The sequence below is a fragment of the Tamandua tetradactyla genome, chromosome 23 (assembly GCF_023851605.1).
Source record: "Tamandua tetradactyla isolate mTamTet1 chromosome 23, mTamTet1.pri, whole genome shotgun sequence".
Classification (NCBI taxonomy): Eukaryota; Metazoa; Chordata; class Mammalia; order Pilosa; family Myrmecophagidae; genus Tamandua; species Tamandua tetradactyla.
In genome coordinates, this window is record NC_135349.1 from 55,265,151 (window position 1) to 55,287,079 (window position 21,929).

Below are 21,929 nucleotides of genomic sequence, written 5' to 3' on the forward strand. Positions count from 1 at the left end.
CCTGTCCTTCACTTGAGGCCCTTCCTTCAAACCACCGGCAGGAATGTGCTCCCCTCCTCTTCCCCGCTGCACCACCGAGTTCCAACAGGTCACCCAGGCCGAGCACCTTCTCTCCTTCCACAAATAACTGCGAAGCGTCGACTACTTGCCGGCCACGGGGGTGACGAGGCGGGGAAGGAACCCGGCGAGGCCCGCGCCCTCCCAGCCCCCAGAGGCTCGGCAGCGGCCCGCACTGCGCGCCCGCGTTCCCACGCCTCGCCTCCCGCACCCACGCGGGACTCCGACCGCGCGAGCCCAGGCTACGCCCCAGCAAGCCCCCGAGCCCAGCGCGCGCGCACGAGAGGAGCGGGGCCGCGCGCCCGTGTTAACCCCCTGGCTGCCGGCCCATCGCCCGACCCACCCCAGCGCCGGGAGACGCCCCCAGGGAGGGAAACCAGGGCGGGTCCTTGACGCGGTGAACCAGAAACGCCCTTGGCCCTTTAGACTCTCCTCGCTCACGGCCATTGGCTGCCGCGGTTTACGTCATCGCTGTGCGACGACGGACGGCGCGCTCCCGCTCCCGAACCCTGACGACAGACAGGCGCCAGCCTCGGCGGCTGAGGAGAGCGGGAGGCGCTGTCGGCGGCGGGAAGATGTAAGTTCGGGGCGGAATCCGACCCCATCCGAGCTTGCAGGGCCGCCCGCTAGGCGCGGCGGGGCGCATCGTGGAGCCGGCCCCTCCACAGGCCCGAGGCGGGAACGGCGGCCCGGCGGCTTGGGTTCTTGGGAGAAAGTGCGGGCCGGGGCGGGCGGAGGGGGAGGCGCCGAGGCCGCGGCCCGGAAGTGGTCGGGCCCGGCGCGGACGGAAGGGCGCCCCTCGCCCGGTGCGCTCGGCGGCGGGCCCAGCTAGGCCCACGGGGCTCCGAGGGGCCGGCAGAGCGGTCTCCGCCCTCGCGTCCTCCCGCCGGGCCAAGACCCGGACCCGCAACGGCCTGGAAGCGCTCGCGGCCCAGAGCCTGGACGGGGGAGTTGTGAGTGAACGCGGACGGGAGGCGGCAAGGTCGGCGGGCGGGTTGCTTTGTGGGCGGCCCGGAAGACCGGCTGATACTCGGTTCCTGGTCAGCAACTCACACATTTGCCCGTCAATGTTACCGGGTCTCTGGTGCCCGTCTCGGTACCAGGCCTTGGGAATCCAGCCCGGTGTAGTCCGAGCACGGTGACCGAGGCGGGCACAGTCCCTGCTGTCGGAGGGGCTCCGTGTCACGGGTTCCCCCAGAGGGGAGGGTGCTGGAAGGTTAAGGTCGCTGGAGGAGACCTGGAAGATGCTTTCCTGCTTTAGTTTTTTCGCATGAATTGTGCCTAAAATGTACATTTAAGTGATAAAGGTGCTCTTAAGAGTCGAGCCCAAACGCCATCCGCTCGGGATGTAACTAATTGTTCTCTTCTTTCTCTGGCTGTTGGACGCCCACCATTCCGGAGGATGGGGGAGGTGACTGCGGTCCTGTCCTGTTACCCGCATTTGCGTGGACAACCTCACTCTTTGCTTTCTAGTACCCGGCAGTACCCAGCAAAGCGCTCATTTATTCTGCGATTCTTAGTTTTTACAGTGCTTAAAAATAACCGCTGGTGTTTGTTTTGCAAAGTGCATTCAGGGTTATGTCCTCGAGATCTTTAGGATTGGGGTGGGACCCAGGAATCTGAATGTGTAACCTGTAAGCGGGGTCTCTGCAGTAGCAACTAGCCACATGTAATTGTGGAGTACTTGAAGTATAACTGGTCCCAGTTCAGTTGAAAAATGTACACTAAGTTTCAAAGATTTGGTATGAAGAAAGAATGTGAAATGTTTTATTAATCTTATATTGACATCTTGGATATACTATATTCACTTTATTAAAAATTTCACCTGAGTTTTACTTTTTATAATGTGGCTACTGGAGAATTTTATGGTATGCTTGTGGCTCTTTATTCTCCTTCTGTGGACAGCATTGTTCTAGGTGATCCTCACCTGGGCAGGCCAAGGACACCTGTAGAGCATTCAGGAACCGTGTGTCACTTTGGAAACAAGTGTGCATGTGGGAAAAGAGCCTCCAAAAGTTGAGAAACAACCCTCTCATAAAACATCAGCTACCATTTATTGAGCCTTAACTGGGTGCCAGGTCTCTTTGGTGGATTAATTCCATGAATGTACTTGTTTCCAGATGAGAAAATAAGAATCAGAAAGGTTCAGTGACTTGTCCAAGGTTACATAGCAAAAGTCTTGAATTAAACCCAGGCCAACTGACCCCTATACTCTATACTCCTATCCACTGAATTCTACTCCCTGATTGCCCAAGGACACTCACCTTATCAGGTGCTTCCTGCTGGTATCTGTAGCACTTTATTTTAAGGTTTTACAGCCCTGGGAAGGAGCGTAAGGGTGATAGTCTGCTCTCTTCCACATAACCAGCATTAGAGTCTAGAAGTAATATTTCTGCTTTCTTTGCTTTATCGTGTTTCTAGCCATCTATTAATCTTATATTTCATTTCAAAGAAAATTGTACTTTCTCCCTACACTGAAGTACACATTACCTTAAAGTTCAGTATTTCCAGTAACTACTTTTTAAAGTATCATTTTCCTGCATTTTTAATGTTCATATGGGACATTTTATCTATTTGTGTTTGGGTATTAAGTGTTTTGATGCTAGTACTAGTCACTTTTGAAATATATTTTTGCTTGTAGTTATATGTCCAGTATATCCTAAAAAGAAATTACAGCAATAAAACAAGACACCCAGTTTTATAAGGAAAACCACACTTGAGTTAGGCTTTTCTCTGTGTTGCGTGTGAATGGGGTGCTGTATTTTTTTTAAGGGGCTTTAGAGGGCTCATCAAACTTATGGCCCAAGAAACTTATATACAGCCTGTAACATGACAATGACAGGTTTCACCTCCCTCCCACCCCCATTTGCTCAAGAAAAACAGAAGCTGAGGTGACGGTTCAACCTGTGCCTCCTGTAGGGTGAGAATCCTCTGTAAGGAAATGGTGACTGCCCACCCCAGGTTTCTGGCTGCGTGGACACTCTTTGCTTACTGTGTTCACGTGCCGATTTCTCATGTGCTCAGCTTTTTACTGCAAAGTAGATTTGTTGCCTTGCCAATCCGTTCACTCTTTAAATCCTTTTATCTTGTTATTAGGCTGCTCTTTGGCGTAAATTGCAATCGATTAGGGATCGTTTCTCAGAATCGAGTTAGAAGTGAGAGTTCAGATCAGTGAGGCCGCCATTGCTGCTCTGAACACTTCAGAAGGGGAGAATGGATTTATCAGGAGTGAAAAAGAAGAGCTTGCTAGGAGTCAAAGAAAATAATAAAAAGTCCAGCACTAGGTAATCCTTCTGTCAGATTTTTCTAGTGCTACTTCGGGGGTGCTACTGCTAGGAACTCTCAGAAAGGGGAAGGTTGGAAATGTTTTGCATTTGACAGTGAAAATGTCCTAAGCCACAGAGCATTTTGCTCTGAGGTTCCCTGAGTTCTCTGGCCCTTGTGGCTCCGTCCTGTGGGTTGTGGTGTTGTTCAGGGTTCTGGTCTGAGAGGCACGTGTTCTCATACTCTTCCTCACCATCCAGGGCTCCTTCTCCTACCAAACGCAAAGACCGCTCTGACGAGAAGTCCAAGGATCGCTCTAAAGATAAAGGAGCCACCAAGGAGTCAGGCGAGAAGGATCGTGGCAGGGATAAAACCCGGAAGAGACGCAGTGCTTCCAGCGGTAGCAGCAGTACCAGGTTGGGTCAGCTGTCCAGTAGCTTTGAGGGCATCTTCCCTCAGCAACCACGATTTTCTTCCCTAATAACCTGCAGAGGGCTCCACGATAGTTGCTGGACAGATCCTAATTTATGGCAGACTGACGGGGGGTTTATTCTGTTTATATGTAGAAGATGGTATTTGGGTATTTTCTTTTCTAAAGATATTATGGATTCCACCATATATTTCGTTCAAAAGTGCAATTAGATCACCTAGCTTAGAGCTTATTTTTCATTCAAGTTGAAAACCAGCCTCATCACCCACCACCTTCCTGGGTAGATTGATGGTTCTAAACTTCTGCTTAGGCTTCTTCTTTACCTCACAGCAGGAAACGCTTCTGTGTAGGTAGAAAGCAGCTTTATCTTCTTTTCCTATCACCAGCATAGGGTGCATAAGGCTTTCTCTCCCTGTCCAGGTCTTTGGCCTGAAGGTAGGGTGTAAATTTTTGGCCTTCACCTTCCATTCCCATGGGGGAGAGCAGTGAGGCTTGAAACTAGAGGACGTTGGTGTCCTCTTCTTAAGATCATAGGGGAGAATTCAGGAGGAAGTTTCTACACAATACCTTGGGACCCCCACCTCCCGTCCGACTGTGACTTCCTCAACTTTAACCTCAGGTCTCGCTCCAGCTCAACCTCCAGCTCGGGCTCCAGCACCAGCACAGGCTCTAGCAGCGGTTCCAGCTCCTCTTCGGCCTCAAGCCGCTCGGGAAGTTCCAGCACATCCCGCAGCTCCAGCTCCAGCAGCTCCTCGGGTTCTCCAAGTCCTTCTCGGCGCAGACACGACAACAGGCGGCGTTCTCGTTCCAAGTAAGCAACCTCTCTGTCACTCCTTCCAGCCCTGGCCTGGCATAGTTTAGGAGCTGTGACACAGATTAAATGGGAACTTAAGTTTGCAAGCTGGGTTATAAATTTACCATAGTTATTGTAAAAGTAACCAGGAATCTGCCTTAAAGGATTTCTGAGATGGGGATAAGGTATGTGAGCTGGTAGGAAAAGCTTCCTTACAAAAAAATTGTCATATAATTAACATTCCCACTAATAAGAAACCCATGCTTTTTTTTTTTTCTCCTCACATGGGCAGGCACCGAGAATCGAACCCGCGTCCTCAGGCATGGCAGGCAAGCACTCTTACCTGCTGAGCCACCGTGGCCCGCCCAGAAACCCATGCATTTTAACTTGACAGAAATTGTTTCAGGCTTTTTACTTTATTTTCAATCAGATCTAAACCACCCAAAAGAGATGAAAAGGAAAGAAAAAGGCGGAGTCCTTCCCCTAAACCCACCAAGGTGCACATTGGGAGGCTCACCCGGAATGTGACCAAGGTAAGAAATGACGTGTCCACCCAGGACAGTGGGGCATCTGGCTGACGGCACAGTTCCATTGAAAGGGGGGAGCGGCAGGCTCCGCGGAATAAACTTGAAATGGAGCCCTTTAGAGGACTGACATGGTGGTGCGTGACTCAAGTAAAACATGGCTTGAATAATGATACATCCTTTGGATGGGATCTTGTGGGTGTGTCTTAAAAGCTTACCCCCCCCCCCAAAAAAAAAACAGAAGCTTACCCAAAAATGACTGTGGTTCTCTTCAGATGATGGAATGTTTTAGTCATCAGGTGGTAAAGTCTGTATGGTTCTTAAACAGTAGTTGGTGAGAGAGCATTAGTGAACCTTCTTATACTTCCAGGATCACATCATGGAGATATTTTCCACCTATGGGAAAATCAAAATGATTGACATGCCTGTGGAAAGGATGCATCCTCATCTGTCCAAAGGCTATGCCTATGTTGAGTTTGAGAATCCAGATGAAGCCGAGAAGGCACTGAAACACATGGACGGAGGTGGGTGACTTCCAGCTCCTTTTTACCGCTCACTGGTCCTGTGTCACAAACCGGCTCCCACTGTGTCTTCATAGGGACATTCAGAACTAATTTCCAGCATGACTGCACGTCATGCTCTCCCTGGAGTTCTTTCAGGATTCCAATTCTTAGTGGGAGTATGTTTACCAAAAACATGTTTTATGGAACTTGAGTCTTGAAAAAGATTTAGCAAGTGTGAATATATGTGCATTTTAAGATTTTTAGTCTGTTAGAAGCTTAAGAATTGAATGATGTTTGTTTATAAATATGTTCTTTGAACATAATGAAACTTAGCTTTTTATTTGAGAATGATTCCTGTAATTCTTTCTGAGAGTGATTTCCTATTTTGTTACCATTTCAGCATCTTTAGGATTATTTTACTGGGTAATCAATTTCATGAATTCACAAAGTGCACAAAACCTTATATTTTTTAACTGTGACGTTTCTAGCCGTTTATACTGGGTAGGATGAACACTTATGAATAGTTTTCATTTTGTCTTTAAGTCAGTGTTTTAGGGAATGTGGAGTTTTTCTCAGCCTGGCTCCTTGCTGTTGGAGTGGAGGTAGCTGAGGCGTAGAGTAGACACAGTACAGAACACTTTGGACTCACGTTTTCGCGGCTCCCTCAGAGCCCCATCTGTCTTTCTGTTCATTGTTGGACACACCGTGTCTGGCATCATGCCTGTTTGGGTGAGTGCTTGTTAAACTTTCTCCAACAGGACAAATAGATGGCCAAGAGATCACTGCCACAGCTGTGCTGGCCCCCTGGCCGCGGCCTCCCCCCAGGCGTTTCAGCCCTCCCAGGAGAATGCTGCCACCACCTCCCATGTGGCGCAGGTCACCCCCAAGGATGAGGAGAAGGTAAATCCATTTTTGAGTCTCATTAGGGACTGCTTGGGGCCAGTTTGGGTTTGTTTCACTTACAGACATCCTGTGAAATGGTGACTTAAGGGCCCTTGGCTCTGCCTTGCCCACCTTCTCACCTTCTGGTGCCTTGTGTGGTAGGGACCATATCCCATGCATGGCCCTTTGGATTTGATTGGATTCATCCCCGTTGGGGAAAGGAGGAGGAGCAGGCAATGGCTGAAGTGACGGGCTGGAGATGAAATCCTAAAAGTTGCACTGGTCTGTCTTAGCAGTAAAGTGATGTGCCAGCCCAGGAGGCACCGTCCTGGACCTCCAGACGCAGATCCCCCAGGGGTCTGGAGGGGAGTTAATTCCTTTGGCAAAGGCTGAGTCTGGCCTTCTTTGTTAGTGGAAATAAGGGAAGTCTGAGGTTATACCTTAGGTCTTGAGAACAGTGTTAACTCTTTCCCGAGGCTCCATATGGGTCCCATCAAAAGGGACGTGTCTGGAAGGAGGGAGCTTGGCTGCTTAATGGTCCTGGCTTTCCTCTGGGGTTACAGAAATAGTTTGGAACTAGATAGAGGAGCTGGCTACGCAGCATTGTGAATGTACAGTACCACTGAATTGTTCATTTTAAAATGGCTATATGTTACGTAAATTAAAATTTTATATTTCAGAAAGATTAAAGTTGCAACATTCTTCCACTTTGATAGATGAATCCACATTGTTTTTCGACAAACATCATTAAGTAAACTAAAGTGTACAAATCAAAAGCAAGAGGAAGAACTATCCTGACTCTTTTAAAGTATACTGTAGAATTGTTCATGAACTCAGCCAGCTGTAACTCTGTGGTTCCAGATGCTGAGCTGCTGCTGGGTGTGTGACGTGCTGGTTTTTCCCTTCCCCTAGGTCCCGCTCTCCCAGGCGCAGGTCTCCTGTACGCCGGCGATCCCGGTCCCCTGGCCGCCGCCGTCACAGAAGCCGCTCCAGCTCCAACTCCTCACGATAAAGCAGGGCCACAGAAGCTCCTTGCCCCCTGAAAACTTACATCCCACCCCACTAAGTTTTGTCACTTTTTTAGCCAAAGGAGGATAGGTAGGAAAGGAAATCCTCAGGGGCAAGCTTCTAAGGCAGCAATTGAGACATTTCCTCTGAAGGCTGAGCTTGGCTTGCGGGAGTGTGGGTTTGGGGTTGTGCCTATAAAAAGGCCATCCGGTGGTTCTAGCTAGGAGCCACACCTGTACCCGAGAGTTAGTTTAGTGGCAGAACCAATAGGGACAGCAAACAAAGCTTCAGGGTGTACGTGCTGTCCTACTTGGGCATATTTCCTCTTTCCCCAATGAATCTGGGACCACCTGGTGGCCGACTGTGCCCCTCATGGGCCCTTGGAGAACATGGGTGAGCCTTTATGCAGCTGCCCTTCTTGTTTGCCATGTCCAGAGTCCCTGTGCTTCACGTCCTCTCCGGGTCCCTAGGGTCAGAATGTCCCAAGAAGACCCCCTCTCTCACCCTGCATTTGTTGGTGCGAATGGTTCTTTATTTGTGCTCGCGCACACACCCCACACCTCCCTCTCCCTGAAATGGGAAAGCAACCTGAGAGCCAGCTCGGCAGGCTCACCACAGCCACCTGCTGCAGCCATTGGCCCTGGGGGTCTTGCAGGTTACCTTTGCAAAGTGTACATTGCTTTTTTGGCTTTTATTGTACAGTCAGTACTATAAAGTTTCTGTTTTGAGTTTTGTAACTTTGAAGCATTTTAGATAATGTTGTGTTTGTACTTTGTTGTGTAGAATGAACGGATTGTACTGAATAAACCTAGGATTAGAAAACAGGTTTGGTATCAGTGGGTTTGCAGCGTCCTTCCTGCTGTCTGTGTGTTAATTTTCTTAAAGCTTTGGTTGCAAAAGACAAAAACACAATATTCCTAGTACCTGACTAACTGAAAACAGAATTTTGTTTTTATTTCTGTAGCCATACCTCCAGTGTCTTGCCATCAGGAGAATATATGATTAGCATACCACCTAAGAAAGTAGTCTGTGCCTCCTGAAAGAATTGGAAATGCTTCTAGTGTTAAAGAACAAGCGATTCCGTCACCCCACACCACCTCCTTCCCCTGCCCAGACCACCTTGGTTCGTTTCCTGGGTTCTTGGTGGTCTCCTTTCCCGTTGTAGAAAGAATGCCATTTTTGAACCTCCGCAGCTGTGCCGAGAGACCATGCTGATCCGCTCTTCTAGCCTGGTCATTCTGGAGGACAAAGGGGGTGTGCTCAGCTGCCAGGCCTCCCAGGCCCGGGGCTGACTAGCCTTGAATCTTCCCAACTGGGGCAGAGGTGGAGCTTGCGCTGTCTCCAGCTGTCCCTGCTTGGGGGTGGGGAGGCCCCTGGGCATCACCCGTACGTGCAGCTCGCCGCTCGGGGGGTGCTGGGATTGCCTTCAGGAAACCGGGAAGGTGGTTTCCCTGGGGCAGTGGCGGCCCAGCGGAGCTTTCAGTTTAAAGAAACAGAGCCCCGTATACCCCACCGCACAGCTTCCCTAGGAGCATTTTGCACATAGTGTAGAAACCTTTATAAACCTCTGGTCCGGTTCTACGGGCTCCTCTTCCCTTTCGTTTTTATATGGTGACCTGCACACATCCTAGTATCTCCAAAGATAGCAATGCGGTGGCTTAAAACCACCGCCAAGCGCCGGGCTCCGGAGCTCCGGTCCCACGTGACCCGTCCCGGGCTGCTGGGGGTCGGCGCGCCGGGGGGAGGAGGCAGGCGCGGCCCCTCCCTCTCTTCCTTCCTCCCCACCACCAGGCCAGGCCGGTCAAGATGGCGCTGGCGAGGCTCGGGGCGCGCGCTTTGCTTCGCCCAGGTGCACGGCTTGGCGCGTGGGGCCGGCGGGGCCGGGGTCTGGAGCCCGGGGCTCCGGCCTCACCCGTTCCACGTTGCCGTTCGCAGGGGCCCTGCTCCGGGGCGCGGCGCTCGGGCGCACGCTGGCGGCGGCTGGCGGCGGGGATGGCGGGCGGCGCCCGGCGAGCCAGAAGGTGCTGGTGGAGACGGACGCGGGCGCAGGTGCGGCGGGGCCGGGGGCGGGGGGATTGGCGAGGCCGAGGACGGCGGGCCGGGGCCGGGAGGGAGAAGCACGCGCGCCTGACTCGCCGTGCCGCGTGGCCGAACGTCGCCGGTAGCTTTTTAATCTCACCTGGTTCCACGTCCTGAGCGTGAATCTAGAACGACCGACCACCTTTCCAAAGATAATGGAGCTAAAACGCTGTTTTAAAGTTTCTGTTTCTGGTGAATTCAGCACTTGATGGTAATTTCGCCAGCTCGTTATGAAAATTAAAAAAGTTTATGTTTTTGGAATTTGGAGGATGTGATCCTTTTTCAAGTTTTTTATACTGGTAGTATTTTGGAAGAAAAGCTTTTGTTTTTCTAAACACTCCCTGTTGGTACAGAACTCAGCAGGTATTTTACCAAAGACTGGAGCCTGGGAGCCCTTTCAGTACAGCTGGTAAAATTGGGGTGGGGCCAGAACTGTGTGTGCCTCTCCCATTGGACAGGACGCCAGATGTGGGCCCCAGGGGCTTGGGGTTAGGAGAGCAGGAAGCCAGAGACTGGAGCCATGGCTGGCTTAGGAGGTCCTGTCCCCTTGCCTCGCAGTGCTTGGGGGACTCCTGCCTTGTGTGGGCAGCCACAGCCTCCTGCCCCCCAAATGGGGCAGCAGCCTCCACTTCCTCCTACCCCTTCCCCACTCCGCCCAGGCACCCCTCCTCCTCCCTACACCTTTGCACGGAAATGGAGGTCGCTGTTCCTGCACCTTCGGTACAGCTCTCCTGCTTAGCTAACCTCTCTGCGTTAAGGACTGAGTGCAGGTTTGCCCAAAAGCTGAAAGGATCATTTCTATGGCAGATTGGAATATGTATCAAAAATCCAAAAACAAATATATAAAGGTGCAGGTGAGGTAATGGTTATTTGTCAAAATGGTTTCCTACCCCACCACATAAGAACTTCCTAAATTCAGTGGCTTAGAGCTATAGAAAGTAGTTTGGACAATAAAAACAGGCCTAATTATTTCCCTAACATCCGAGCAAAAAATTGAAATACTAAGATCCATGTGTCCTTCAGAACAAAGTGCTCTGAAATATTTGAAAAAATATTTTTGTTTGGAAAAAGAATGGTTTTTCACAAATAATACTGAGACAGCTGGATCTCCACATGGAAAAGGATGAAGGTGGACCCCAGCCTCACACAATATGCAAAAATTTACTCAAAATGGACCAAAGACCTTTAATACAAGAGCTAAAACCATAAAACTCATAGACAAAAGCATGTGACCTTGGATTTGGCAATGGATTCTCCAATTGGAAACCGAAAGCCTGAGCAGCAAAAGAAAAAATAAATCGGATTTCATCAAAATTAAAAACTTTCGAATATCAAAGGACATTACTAAGGGTTTAACATACAGAATATATAAATGAAATCCTACAACTCAACAACAAAAAGACCAACAACCCAATTAAAACAGGCAAAGAATTTGAATTGTCATTTCTCTGAAGAAGCTCTACAGATGGCTAGTAAGCACTTGAAAAGGTGCTCGAGGATCAGCCTTTAGGGAAATGCAGATCAAGACCACCCACCGTGAGATACCACTGTTAAGAGGGAAAAAAAAAAGTTGTCAGGGACATGCAGTGTGCATTTGTGCATCACAGGTGGGAATCTAAAATTGCACAGCCACGGTAGAAAAGTTTGGCAGTGCCTCAAGAAGTTAAATATTGAATGACTCTGTTGCCCGGAGGCAGTTCCATTCCTGGATGTATCCAGAAGGGTTGAAAGCAGAGCTTCCAACACATCTGGCGTGATTCCGGGGAGCCAAAAGGTGGAAGCGACCCAAGTGTCCTTCAGCGGTTGACAATGTGGTCCGGCCACACAATGGATTACCCATCAACCATGAAAAGGAGATGTAGTTCTGTACATGCTTTGACACGGATGGGCCTTGTAAACATCAAGCTGCATTGAGAGAAGCCAGCACGGGAGGACGAGTACGGTATGCCTCCCCTTACGTAGAATACCTGCGGTACGCAAACTCGGAGAGTCAGGAGACAGGTGGCCGGGGGGCGGGGGCACAGCTGTTGCTCGTGGGTTTAAGGCTTCTGTTGGCGGTGATGAAGTGTTGGGAAGCATGGACAGTGTGGTGCATGTAATTTGGGCTGTATTAATTTAGTTAAGTACTGTATTTAGGCAGATTTTAGATTCATTCAAGAAACATTTATTTGGGTACATTGAAACACTAGTGGTCAGTGAGAGGGAGTAAGGGATATGGGATATATGAATTTTTTCACTTCTTTTTCTGGGGTGATGCACATGTTCTGAAAAATGATCATGGTGATGAGTACACAACTGTGTGATGACATTGTGAGCCACTGATGATACACTGTGGTTGGACTGTGTGTGTTAAGATTTCTCTGTTTAAAAACGTAAAAAATAAGCATTTATTTAGGATCCAGTGTGGGCCAGAGACCTGGCAACTTACTTCACAGGCGTGTTCCCAACTCTGTTACCGCGCCTTCACCTTTGGCCTGGTGCCCTTTCCCCAGTTATTTGCTCTCTGCCCTACTAGGCGCCTCAGTACCCAGGGCAGTGAAAGGAATAGTTTCCACCAAACTTCAGGGTCCTTTTCAGAAACTTCCCCTCCACACCAAGTTTGGGGATCTCATTTCTAGATGCTTTGATGGCTCATTTCTTACAGATGTGGACACACACTTGTAGCCAGTCGAGGCCTACCACAGAGGTTGCGGAGGCGTCCGCTTGTCTCTCGGGGCACTGCCCCTTCGGTGACCGGTGGTGTTTCTGAGGCCCTTGGGGTCTGCTGGGTGGGCAGGTGGGGGATCCTTGGCCCTCCTGCCCGGTGCCGGCCACCCAGGGTGCTCCCTGCTGCAGCTGCCGCCACTGCTGCTGGAGAAACAAGCCTGAGAACTTCCAGCCCCACCCTTGAGCCTCCCCCTGCATGTGCATGCATCGGAAGAGGTTCATTTTAAGGGCTCTCCTTGCAGTCCTGATCGCTGGCAGGCAGGGGCGGTCGAGCAGCCCGGAGGCCGGAGATGCAGGCAAACTTGACATTGTGGTCTCCAAACAGTTTCTTCCCCCAGAAACTTCAGTTTCCCGTGTCAGGACCTGAGGCCGGCGGCCGAGGTCCACTCACATCGAGGAGGCCCGCGTGCTCTGCTCGCGCTCAGTGCTGGAGGTGCCGGGTGGGTGCCCGTGTGCCGGAGCCTCCTTGCCGCCCCAGCTCTCCTCACCCCCAGCCCGTAGACCTTCCCCGCTGCACACCCCCGAGCGGGGAGGACCCTCAGGCCGCTTCCCACGACAGGAAGATGGGACGTGGTGGCGAGGTGACAAATGGAACAGGCACAGGACGGGCTGGCGAGGAGATGGCGGAGCACCGTCCAGGCTACCGGGAAAGGCGGAGGCAGGGGGACGCCACCCTGCGGGGCTGGGGTGGGGCAGCCTTTGCCCCCAGCTGGACGCTGTTAAGACAAGCTATGGGATGGGGTTTTTTTAGCATTTCAAACTAAATTTATTTTAACATTTGTTCCCCCTATTATTTATTTTTATTCCATATGTTCTACTTGTCTGTTGATAAGGTAGATAAAAGGAGCATCAGACACAAGGTTTTCACAGTCACATTGTGAAAGCTATATCATTGTTCAATCATCTTCAAGAAACATGGCTACTGGAACACAGCTCTACATTTTCAGGCAGTTCCCTCCAGCCTCTCCACTACATCTTGGTTAACAAGGTGATATCTACTTAATGCATAAGAATAACCTCCAGGATAATATCTCGACTCTGTTTGGAATCTCTCAGCCATTGACACTTAGTCTCATTTCACTCTTCCCCCTTTTGGTCGAGAAGGTTTTCTCAATTCCTTGATGCTGGGTCTCAGCTCATTCTAGAGTTTTTCTCAATATGGGATGGGTTTTAACTTGGACAGAAACCTGCCCCAGAAGCGGGGGTCCCCGCCAGAGGGCTGGGCCTGCAGGAGCGGGGGTTGCCTGGCCAGGACAGCAGCTCCTGCCTCTCTCCAGGGCCCTGGTGTGTATGGCATGGGGTGAGGGCCACGAGGTCGAGATTTGGGCAGACCCGCGGGGGGCTGCATAGCTCTGGGGCTGGGGGAGGGGGTGCTGGGGGGGCAGCCTTCCCTGTGCTGACGCCAGGCCCCGGGATCCCCACACTACTTTCCTACTTTCTGTGCAGCGGCCTTGCCCTCGGCCCCCGTCCCCCTGCCCATCACCCGGACTCCCGGCAGAGGGAAGAATCTGCCGCCCTGGCCTGGGCTCATTTTCACCCCCACACTGTGGACCCTGCACCACAGAGCTCGGGAGGGAGAGCGTCCGGGGCCCAGAGCCGAGCTTCCTGCCCGTTCATGGCTAGGCTGTCACCTGCGCCCTGCCACATTGTTCCGCCTTCCTCTCTGCACACAGGGTGGCCCCTGCCTTTTGACTGAGGCCGCGATGGACACTGGTGGGCAGGTGTCAGTTTGAGTCCCGGCTCTCAGCTCCGTAGGAACCTTACACTCCCTCCAGCGACGCGCAGGGGTGCCGCCTCCTCAACTGCGCAGCAGCCCCTGCTGCCCGGTCCATCCAGCGGTCCCGGGGCACCGCCTTCCCACCTGTTGTAAATTCTCCTTTTGTTTCACAGGAAAGGAAGGAAGATGCTCACTTTTAAATGGTAAAGTTGAACCAAACCAAATTTCTAACAGAGATCAGAAAAATAAAATTGATTAGGACGAACTTGATGCTTTCGGGAACTTTGTACTCTGGAAAGGGAGCCTTACCCACTTAAAAATAAAGGCCAGGTAAAGGAGGATGTCACTGAATGGGTCATGAAGTTGGGCCCTGCTGTGAGGCAAACCAGACCCATTTACCAGCTGTATTAGTTAGGGTTCTCTAGAAAAACAGAATGAACAGGAAATATCCGTAAATATAAAATTTATAAAACTATCCCATGTAACCGTGGGAACGTAGAGTCCAAAATCCGCAGGGCAGGCTGTGAAGCTGACGATTCCAGTGGAGGGTCTGGTTGAACTCCACAGGAGAGGCTCGCCGGCCAAAGCAGGAAGAGAACCTGTCTCTTCTGAATCATCCTTAAAAGGCTTCCAGTGATTAGACTGAGCATCACTCGTTGCAGAAGACACGCCCCTTGGCTGATTACAAATGGAATCAGCTGGGGATGTAGCTAACGTGATCATGATTTAGTTCTATGAAATGTCCTCATCACAACAGACAGGCCAGCACTTGCCCAATCAGACAAACAGGTACCACCACCTGGCCAAGTTGGCACATGAAGCTGACCACGACGTCAGCTGTGTATCCCTGGGCTGGTGACTCAGCTAAGCCTCAGTTTCCCCATTCATGAACCGGGAGCACCTGCTTCATAGCCCTGTCGGGAGGATCTAGGCACCAGCAGCATGTTAAACGCTTACCCTGCGCCTGACACACGTTTGATAAAGTTTACCTGGGGTTATTTTTATTAATAAAGTCTTAAAAGCAAAAAAAAAAAAAAAAGATTGAGCCAAATGTGTTTTAAGAATAAAAGTTAGCCCTCAGACAGGAAGCTTTCTGGTCTCCCCTACTTTATGGGGTTCAGCATGACTGGATCCCACCGTTGCCCAGGTTTCCCCGAAGTCTCCAGGCTGAGTGCCCTCCCTCCTGCCACGCCAACTTCGGGGTGCAGGGGGCACAGGTAGGGGCTCTGGGTGAGGACAGATCAGGGGCAGGCTGAGCCGAGGGTGGGGGCCGCGGCTGGGTGGGTGCGCAGCGCTGGGAGGGGTCACACCAAGACCCAGGGTGAAGAGCAGCTCCCACATGGAAACCGAGTGGGGCCAGGGGGCTCGGGACCCCCTTGCCAATCGCCGGGCCCAGCCCTCAGGATGAGAAGCCGCGTAAGGATGGAGAGCCCATGCAGCCTCCTGCGCGCCGTAACCTTCCCTCCTGCTTCCACTTAGGGGTGGCGGTGATGAGGCTGAGGAGCCCCCCGGTGAACAGCCTCAGCCTGGAGCTGCTCACGGAGCTGCTCATCAGCCTGGAGAAGCTGGAGAACGACAAGACCTGCCGCGGTGCCATCATCACCTCGGTACGTGGCGGCCTGAGCTCACCGGGGCCCAGACCCAGAACACCCACAGCTGGGCATGGCCAGAGCCCTTGGCCAGGCTGGGAGGCCACCGGGACACCCAGAGGGAGCCATGACTGGAGACCCCGTGCCCTCCGACCCCCTCCCCATCTACCCCCGCTGCCCCCGCACCCTGCACCCCTGACCCCCCATGCCCCTGACCCCTCCCCGCCCACGCCCTCCCCGCAGGCACAGGCCGTGGGACCACCCATGAGGGAGGGTGACGTTGTGCAGGGTTGACCTAGGAGAACCCCTTCGTGGTCCTCCCCTGAGCTGGCAGGGCCTTCCCACTCGCCCACCCCCCTCCCTCTTTAGGGTGAGGCTGGAAGTTTGGGCCTCGGGGCAGCTCCTCTCACTTCTTGGAGGCTTGTGGCTGCTGCACCCAGGGCTGGCTGCCCTCGTGCTGTGTCCGAGGGCTCGTGGCCAGGGCAGGGGTGCAGCTCGGCCCGGCAGGCTGGGGGTGCATGTGGGGCCAGCGTGGGATGGGCCCTGTGCTGGCCCAGGAAGACCCCTTGGGGCCCTGAGCACGACCTCGCCCACGGCCCCTGCCCTGCCCCCGCCCCCCAGGACTGCCCCGGCATCTTCTCAGCGGGCCTGGACCTGGGGGAGATATGCGGGAGGAGCCCCGCACACTACACTGAGTACTGGAAGGCCCTGCAGGAGCTGTGGCTGCGGCTCTACCTCTCCCGCATGGCGCTGGTGGCCGCCATCAACGTGAGTGTCCCTCAGCTGGGCTCGCGGACGCCAGCGCAGCTCGGAAGGCAAGGGGCAATCGGGGTGACTCGGCCGCTGGTGGGAGGAAATGGCTGGGGAGACAGGGCCGAGAGGAGCAGGGCGGGGGGTTCCCAGACGGCGGTGAGGGCAGACAGTCAAAGCTGCCCACGGAAACATCCCTTAGGCCTACCCCGGGGGATGGAGGGCGGGAGTGGGGCCAGGACGGCTGAGGGGGTTGTCAGGGACACTTAGGGAGCCTTAAGGGCGCTCGGTGGCCAGCGGAATAGCGGCCCCAAGGGAAGGGGACAAGGACAGCCTGCCTGTGTCACACGGGGGGTGCGGACATCCCGGCTGTGGCTTAAGAGGACAGAGGCTAAGGGCCCAGGGACACCTGGGCACTGGGACAAAAGCCACAGCACCCAGGGAGGGGCAGAGGGAGGGGCGGTTTTCAGGCCCCTGGCGGCCGTGCCCCACGTATGTGCGCCCACCCAGGGCGGGGGTGCCAGGGTGCCCAAGGGTCCCCCAAGGGAAGCACCCCTGGCAGCTGCGGGCGCCCCCCCAACCCCGCAGGGGCACTGCCCTGCCGGAGGCTGCCTCATCGCCCTCTCCTGCGACCACCGCATCCTGGCCGACAACCCCAAGTACTGCATCGGCCTCAATGAGACCCTGCTGGGCATCATCACCCCGTTCTGGTGAGGGGCTCGCCAGGGGGCGGGGGGCCGGGGGGCCGGAGTCCAGGAGCCCAGGGTGAGCGGGCGCTTCTCCACAGGCTCCAGGACTTGCTGGTGAACACTGTGGGGCACCGGGCCGCCGAGCGCGCCCTGCAGCTGGGGCTGCTCTTCCCGCCTGCCGATGCCCTGCGCGTGGGCCTGGTGGACCAGGTGGCGCCTGAGGACCAGGTGCAGGCCGCCGCCCTCTCCGCCGTGGGCCGCTGGACAGCCATCCCAGGTGAGGCGCGGGGGCCAGCGGGCTCTCCCCCTCCCCGCCTGACGCTCCCTGGGAGACCAGAACATGCTCGAGCCGAGCTGCACAGATGGGGCTGGGGCCTGCGCCCGGTGGCAGGGCTGGGGGCTGCTTGCCCACGCACGGGGCAGGGCCGGCCGTGGGACTGGCCAGGGACCAGCAAACGTGTCCCTGAAGGGCCAGAAAGGTTCGGCTTAGCGGCCCCATGGCCTGTCACAGCCCCTCACCTCTGCCGTCACGGCCCCTCACCTCTGCCGTCACGGCTCGGGAGAGCCGGAGAGGCTGCATCAGTGATGGCGCACGTCTGAGTACCGCAAAAACTGCATTGGTGGGCGCTGACACTTGCATTTCATATCGTTTCCACATGTCACCAGATATTCTTTCAACTTTTTTTTCAACCACTTAAAAACACATAGCCCATTCTTAGCTCACCAGCCACAGAAAAGTAAAAAGAGGGGTCGGCCCAGGTTTGCCGGCTCCTCACAGAGACCCCGGCCGAGCCCCACGGCTGTTCTTGTAAGGGAACATTGAACGACATGGGAAACGATCTCGGTACATAATTGAGTGAAAACAACCGGTTCTAGAGGTAGTTTTACTGTATTACCTTGTTTCTGGGGACAGTGGGGACAGGTGGTTTTTTGTTTTCTTCTTTGCTTACTGCATTTTTCCAAGTTCTCCGCTAAGCTTCTCCCCCCAGATGCCGCACGCCAGCTGACCAAGGGCATGATGCGGCGGCCGATGGCCGAGCGCCTGCTCAAGCAGCGGGATGCTGATGTCCAGAACTTTGTCGACTTCATATCCCGGGACTCCACCCAGAAGGCGCTTCAGGCGTACATGCAGGCACTGGGGCGGAGGAAGGGCTGAGGGCGCCTCTCCAGGGGGGTTCAAGTCAGGTCTTTCCCAAGTTCAATGTAATTTCAGCTGTGTGTTCTGCTGATTCTCATTGGTAGGCCCTATTCTTTACAGCCCCATGTCCCAAGGCCCCCGCCACCCACGAGAGCCTCTTCTGCCCACTACCCAGCGGGTGGACCAGGGGCAGGAGAGCCCGGAGTGATGGAGTTGCAGGGCCCAGGGGAACAGCCCCAAGCTAGCAGTCTGGCCGCTCCAGACCAGGGCCCTGGCTCCACTGAGAGCACTCGCCAAAGAATTTAGGAATAAAGTCCTTAGGTTGCCCCTCCGTTGGCCTCTAGACCCTTCACTGGGATGTGAGGGAGTCAGAGGGTACAGGGCTAGGGATTGGGGGTATGGGGGTCTGGAAATCAGGACTATAGACTGGGCATCAGGAGCCGCAGAGCAGACACCAGGGAAGAAGTGTCCTCAGCCCACAGGGAGTGGGAGGGTCTCATACGCCTGCACTGTGACAGCACTTGGCCCCTGCCTGCTTCTGCCACCTCCCCTACTCACAGTACCTGGTCCTCGGGGCTCTCAGAGGCTTTTACAGTTTGCTGCCCACGCTACTACCTGATTTCCTGGCTGGAATGGAATGAAGTGGGCTGGCCGGGTCAGCCCTGTCCCCCAGGGGGACTAGAGCCACAGGCCTCCCCTGGGCTGCTGGGCTGAGCTTGTACCCTAGAAGGCGCATGGAGGGCTGGGAGGGGCTGACAGTGACCCAGTGCTGTGTAGAGGGTGGGCTGTGGGCATGCCTCCCCTCTGCACCCCAAGAGGCAGGTACTACAGGCCCATTCTACAGATGGGGGAACTGAGGCTCCTGGTGGCCCTGTGATGCACCCATGGCTTTCGTCCAGTCCAGTAGAGGAGCGGGTATGGGTGTCCAGGCCAGGCTGGCCTGCCCTGGGCCTTGCTGGGGGGTGGCCTACCACCTGCAAGAGCCATGGGGCACAGTCTGCAGGCAGCAAGGCCTGGGCAGGCCTCGGGCCTCTCAGCTGGACTTGAGGGTCACCTCCACAGGGAAATGGTCGCTGATAGCAAGAGCCTGGATAGAGAAGTGGGGTGGAAGCCTCAGGGGCCACCTCCAAACACTGTCCCCGTCCATCCCCTTGGGAAACTGGGTGTCTGAACCACTGCATCTGGGGAGGGGGCCAGTGCTGCTTCCGCCAAGGGGCCCCATGAGCCCGGTGCCAGCCTCTCCCCCGCGTGGGGCCGGACCCGTAGGCCCACTCGTGGTCCCGGGAAACACTAACAGCCCGGCCTGCCCTCCTCCTGCCGTCCCAGAGCTCTGGACCAACCTCTAAGGGACATTTCTGTAAATGCTACGAGGGGCCCCCATGTCCCCAGCGACCTCCGCACGAGGGTGAGGCGGGCCTCCCCCGGCCCCGGGCCCCACTTGCCTGGGCCTGGTCCAGGCCGAACTCCTCCTGGAAGTCGTGCACGGCGGCCGAATGGGGTTTGAGGCTCCTGCGTAGGCGGGCGCCGCAGGCCACGATGCGGTCGTAGGCGCAGTCCGAGCTGCCCACCGTGGTGTCTGCGCTGTCCGGGATGAGCCACTTGAACACCTCGCTGCTGCGCAGGCGGATGGCCGGCCAGTCCTGCGGCCGCACGTAGCTGCAGTCGGCGTTGAAGTCACCCAGGAACAGGATGTCCTGCCAGCCGCGCAGCCAGTCTGAGCGCAGGGCCGTGCCCCACCCCGCCCGGGAGCGCCCTTGGGGACCCGAGACTGGGGGGCGAGTGGACGCGGGGAGCTTACGTCGGTGCCCCATTTGTCGATCACGTCCAGGTAGACGTCGTAGAGGGCGTCGATCTCGGCCACAGCTTGGTGTGGCGCTGCGTGCAGCGGGACCAGCACCAGCTCTTCAGCTGCTGCGGGCGGGGGCGCGGTCAATGCCGGGGGGCGGGGCTTCGGGAGGAGGGGCGGGGGCGGCAGGCGGAGGACGCTGTGGGACGCCCGGGTTAGCGGCGCAGGGAGGGGCGGAGCTTGTGCGGAGGGGTGGGGGTCCGCGGGAGGGGCGGGGCCTGTGGGGAGGGTACGGGTCCGCGGGAGGGGCGGGGCCTCCTCACCAGAGCCCGGGGCCGAGAACCTGACCACGAAAGGCTCCCGGCTGAAGGTGTCCTCGGGGTCCGCGTAGTGGTACGTGTCCACGACCGACACCACATCCTTCCTGGGGACAGAGGGCGATGGTTGCGCTGGGTGGCCACATTCAGCCCCGACGCTCCCTCCCTGCGGCGCGCCCCTCACCTGTAGACGAACAGGTACATTTCCTTGTAGTGGTCCCGCCCCAGGGGCTCGCTGCTCACGAAGCGGTACTGGTGCTGGGACACGCTACGGAGACACGGACCGACGCGGGGTCAAGGCCCTGGGCCGAGGCCGGCGGTCCCCCACCCGAGTTGGCGACACGCGCGGCCCTACCCGCCGCACCTGTTGATCTCCTCCATGAGCGCGGATACGGCGCTCAAGTCGGGGTCCCGCACCTCCTGCACCAGGGCGACGTCATAGCCGGCCAGGATCTGGGGGAGGACCGCCGGGGGCGAGTCACGCGCGGCCGGTTCGCCCAGCTGCAGCCCCGCCCCGGGACGGCCTCACCTGTGCGATGACGCGGCCGCAGGCCGGGTCCGACACTTTGCTGTCGCCGAAGCTCTGGATGTTGAAGGCTCCGATGCGCAGCGCTGCGGCCCCGGCGGGCCCCAGCATCCAGAGCGTAGCCAGAAGGGCCCAGTGCCCCCCCATGGCACGGAGCCGGCGGGGCTGGAAGGGCAGAGGCTGCGCATGAGCGTGGACGAGCCAGAGCACCTACCGCGGGGACCGCGGTGTCCCAGCCGAGTCTGCCGCCACGGCCTGTAGCCGGTGCTAAGCATCCTGCACCTCCGTTCTTCTCTGTTCCAGGGGCCTCCCCAGAACGGTGCGCAGGGAAACTGAGGCCCAGGGGAGCCACCATACTCCGACCAAGCCCTGCTCAGTCCCACTCACACTTACCTGAGTTGAGGATGGCCTGGCAGAGGCTGAGGATCCCTGTCTTAATGGGGGTCCAGGGTCCAGGCTGGGGGCAGTCGACCATGGGCGGACAGCACAGGCTCAGTCCAGCACAGCTCAGACACCAGGACACGAGCTGGTATTTGAAGCCCTGGTCCAGGGAGGGGCCAGGATGCACCAGGTCCCGCCCCCAGGGCAGAGCCGGGCACCCCAACTCGTGGTCCCCATTCCCAGAGAGGCCCCTGAGGGGGCGTGCTGGGGATCCAGGCGGAGCCTTCAGGCACCCAGGCTTGTCTAAGGGTGCAGAAGCCCCTGCCCAGTCCCCAAGGGTGGTGCCATTGCTCAGGACTCTGGCCTTGTCCCCATCCTCAAAACTAGGTCACCCAGAACCTGCCTCCTTGAGCTGCTTCATACCCCCCACCCCCCACCCCGGGAAACAACTGGCCCAGGAAAGATGGCCCTGTTCCCGGACCCCACCTCCCGCTGCCTCCCAACACCCACCCCAGCTGAGGGGGGTGGGCAGAGACAAACTCGCTGGAGGCTGCCCCCCACCCCACGCCCCACGTCCCTGGGAAGGAACACAGCCCCCACGGGCCCTGGGATGACTGGGCAGGGCAGTGACAGGAGGCAGCCTGTTAAGAGGCCAGGGGCGCCCACACGCCGCCTTGGTGTCGCCAGCACCAGGCTTGGCGCCTCTAGGTGGGGTGTCCTGACACAGCCGGGGAAAACCGGCCAGGGCAGTGGGCCAGCCTCCGCGGCTGCCGCTGCCACATCACAAGCT

The 21,929-nt window shown here is 55.8% G+C and overlaps 3 protein-coding genes across 5 annotated transcripts; 2 read left to right on the forward strand and 1 right to left on the reverse strand.

Moving 5' to 3' along the window:
* Window positions 1–524: 524 nt before the first annotated feature.
* On the forward strand, window positions 525–8,286 carry RNPS1 (RNA binding protein with serine rich domain 1). 3 transcript variants are annotated; one of them, XM_077142143.1, is made up of 8 exons: window positions 525–634; window positions 3,154–3,341; window positions 3,582–3,737; window positions 4,371–4,562; window positions 4,975–5,077; window positions 5,439–5,592; window positions 6,330–6,471; window positions 7,366–8,286. In XM_077142143.1, the coding sequence occupies exons 2-8, from the start codon at window positions 3,271–3,273 to the stop codon at window positions 7,463–7,465; spliced, it is 918 nt and encodes a 305-aa protein (XP_076998258.1). In that variant the 5' UTR covers window positions 525–634; window positions 3,154–3,270; the 3' UTR covers window positions 7,466–8,286. The 3 variants fall into 3 exon arrangements, with proteins under 3 accessions (XP_076998258.1, XP_076998259.1, XP_076998260.1); XM_077142144.1 differs by having other exon boundaries at window positions 4,383–4,562; XM_077142145.1 differs by lacking the exon at window positions 3,154–3,341.
* Window positions 8,287–9,253: 967 nt separating this feature from the next.
* On the forward strand, window positions 9,254–18,460 carry ECI1 (enoyl-CoA delta isomerase 1). The gene is made up of 7 exons (XM_077142149.1): window positions 9,254–9,310; window positions 9,397–9,510; window positions 15,443–15,570; window positions 16,174–16,320; window positions 16,891–17,012; window positions 17,090–17,268; window positions 17,981–18,460. The coding sequence occupies exons 1-7, from the start codon at window positions 9,268–9,270 to the stop codon at window positions 18,145–18,147; spliced, it is 900 nt and encodes a 299-aa protein (XP_076998264.1). The 5' UTR covers window positions 9,254–9,267; the 3' UTR covers window positions 18,148–18,460.
* DNASE1L2 (deoxyribonuclease 1 like 2) lies at window positions 17,460–21,822 on the reverse strand. The gene is made up of 8 exons (XM_077142151.1): window positions 21,152–21,822; window positions 20,762–20,923; window positions 20,597–20,685; window positions 20,417–20,500; window positions 20,239–20,339; window positions 19,928–20,040; window positions 19,572–19,823; window positions 17,460–19,216 (listed from the first exon to the last, which is right to left on the reverse strand). The coding sequence occupies exons 2-8, from the start codon at window positions 20,903–20,905 to the stop codon at window positions 19,163–19,165; spliced, it is 837 nt and encodes a 278-aa protein (XP_076998266.1). The 5' UTR covers window positions 20,906–20,923; window positions 21,152–21,822; the 3' UTR covers window positions 17,460–19,162.
* Window positions 21,823–21,929: the final 107 nt, after the last annotated feature.

What these genes read in the sequence shown, in the direction of transcription:
- RNPS1 (XM_077142143.1), top strand. Translation starts at nt 3,271, where the DNA reads ATGGATTTATCAGGAGTGAAAAAGAAGAGCTTGCTAGGAGTCAAAGAA. An exon ending in AGGCGGCGTTCTCGTTCCAA is followed by an intron (nt 4,563 to 4,974) that starts GTAAGCAACCTC and finishes ATTTTCAATCAG; the next exon opens with ATCTAAACCACCCAAAAGAG. An exon ending in TCACCCGGAATGTGACCAAG is followed by an intron (nt 5,078 to 5,438) that starts GTAAGAAATGAC and finishes TTATACTTCCAG; the next exon opens with GATCACATCATGGAGATATT.
- DNASE1L2 (XM_077142151.1), bottom strand. Translation starts at nt 20,905, where the DNA reads ATGGGGGGGCACTGGGCCCTTCTGGCTACGCTCTGGATGCTGGGGCCC. An exon ending in ATGTACCTGTTCGTCTACAG is followed by an intron (nt 20,340 to 20,416) that starts GTGAGGGGCGCG and finishes CTCTGTCCCCAG; the next exon opens with GAAGGATGTGGTGTCGGTCG. An exon ending in TCGACAAATGGGGCACCGAC is followed by an intron (nt 19,824 to 19,927) that starts GTAAGCTCCCCG and finishes CGCGGCTGGCAG; the next exon opens with GACATCCTGTTCCTGGGTGA.
- ECI1 (XM_077142149.1), top strand. Translation starts at nt 9,268, where the DNA reads ATGGCGCTGGCGAGGCTCGGGGCGCGCGCTTTGCTTCGCCCAG. An exon ending in GCGCGCTTTGCTTCGCCCAG is followed by an intron (nt 9,311 to 9,396) that starts GTGCACGGCTTG and finishes TGCCGTTCGCAG; the next exon opens with GGGCCCTGCTCCGGGGCGCG. An exon ending in GGAGACGGACGCGGGCGCAG is followed by an intron (nt 9,511 to 15,442) that starts GTGCGGCGGGGC and finishes GCTTCCACTTAG; the next exon opens with GGGTGGCGGTGATGAGGCTG.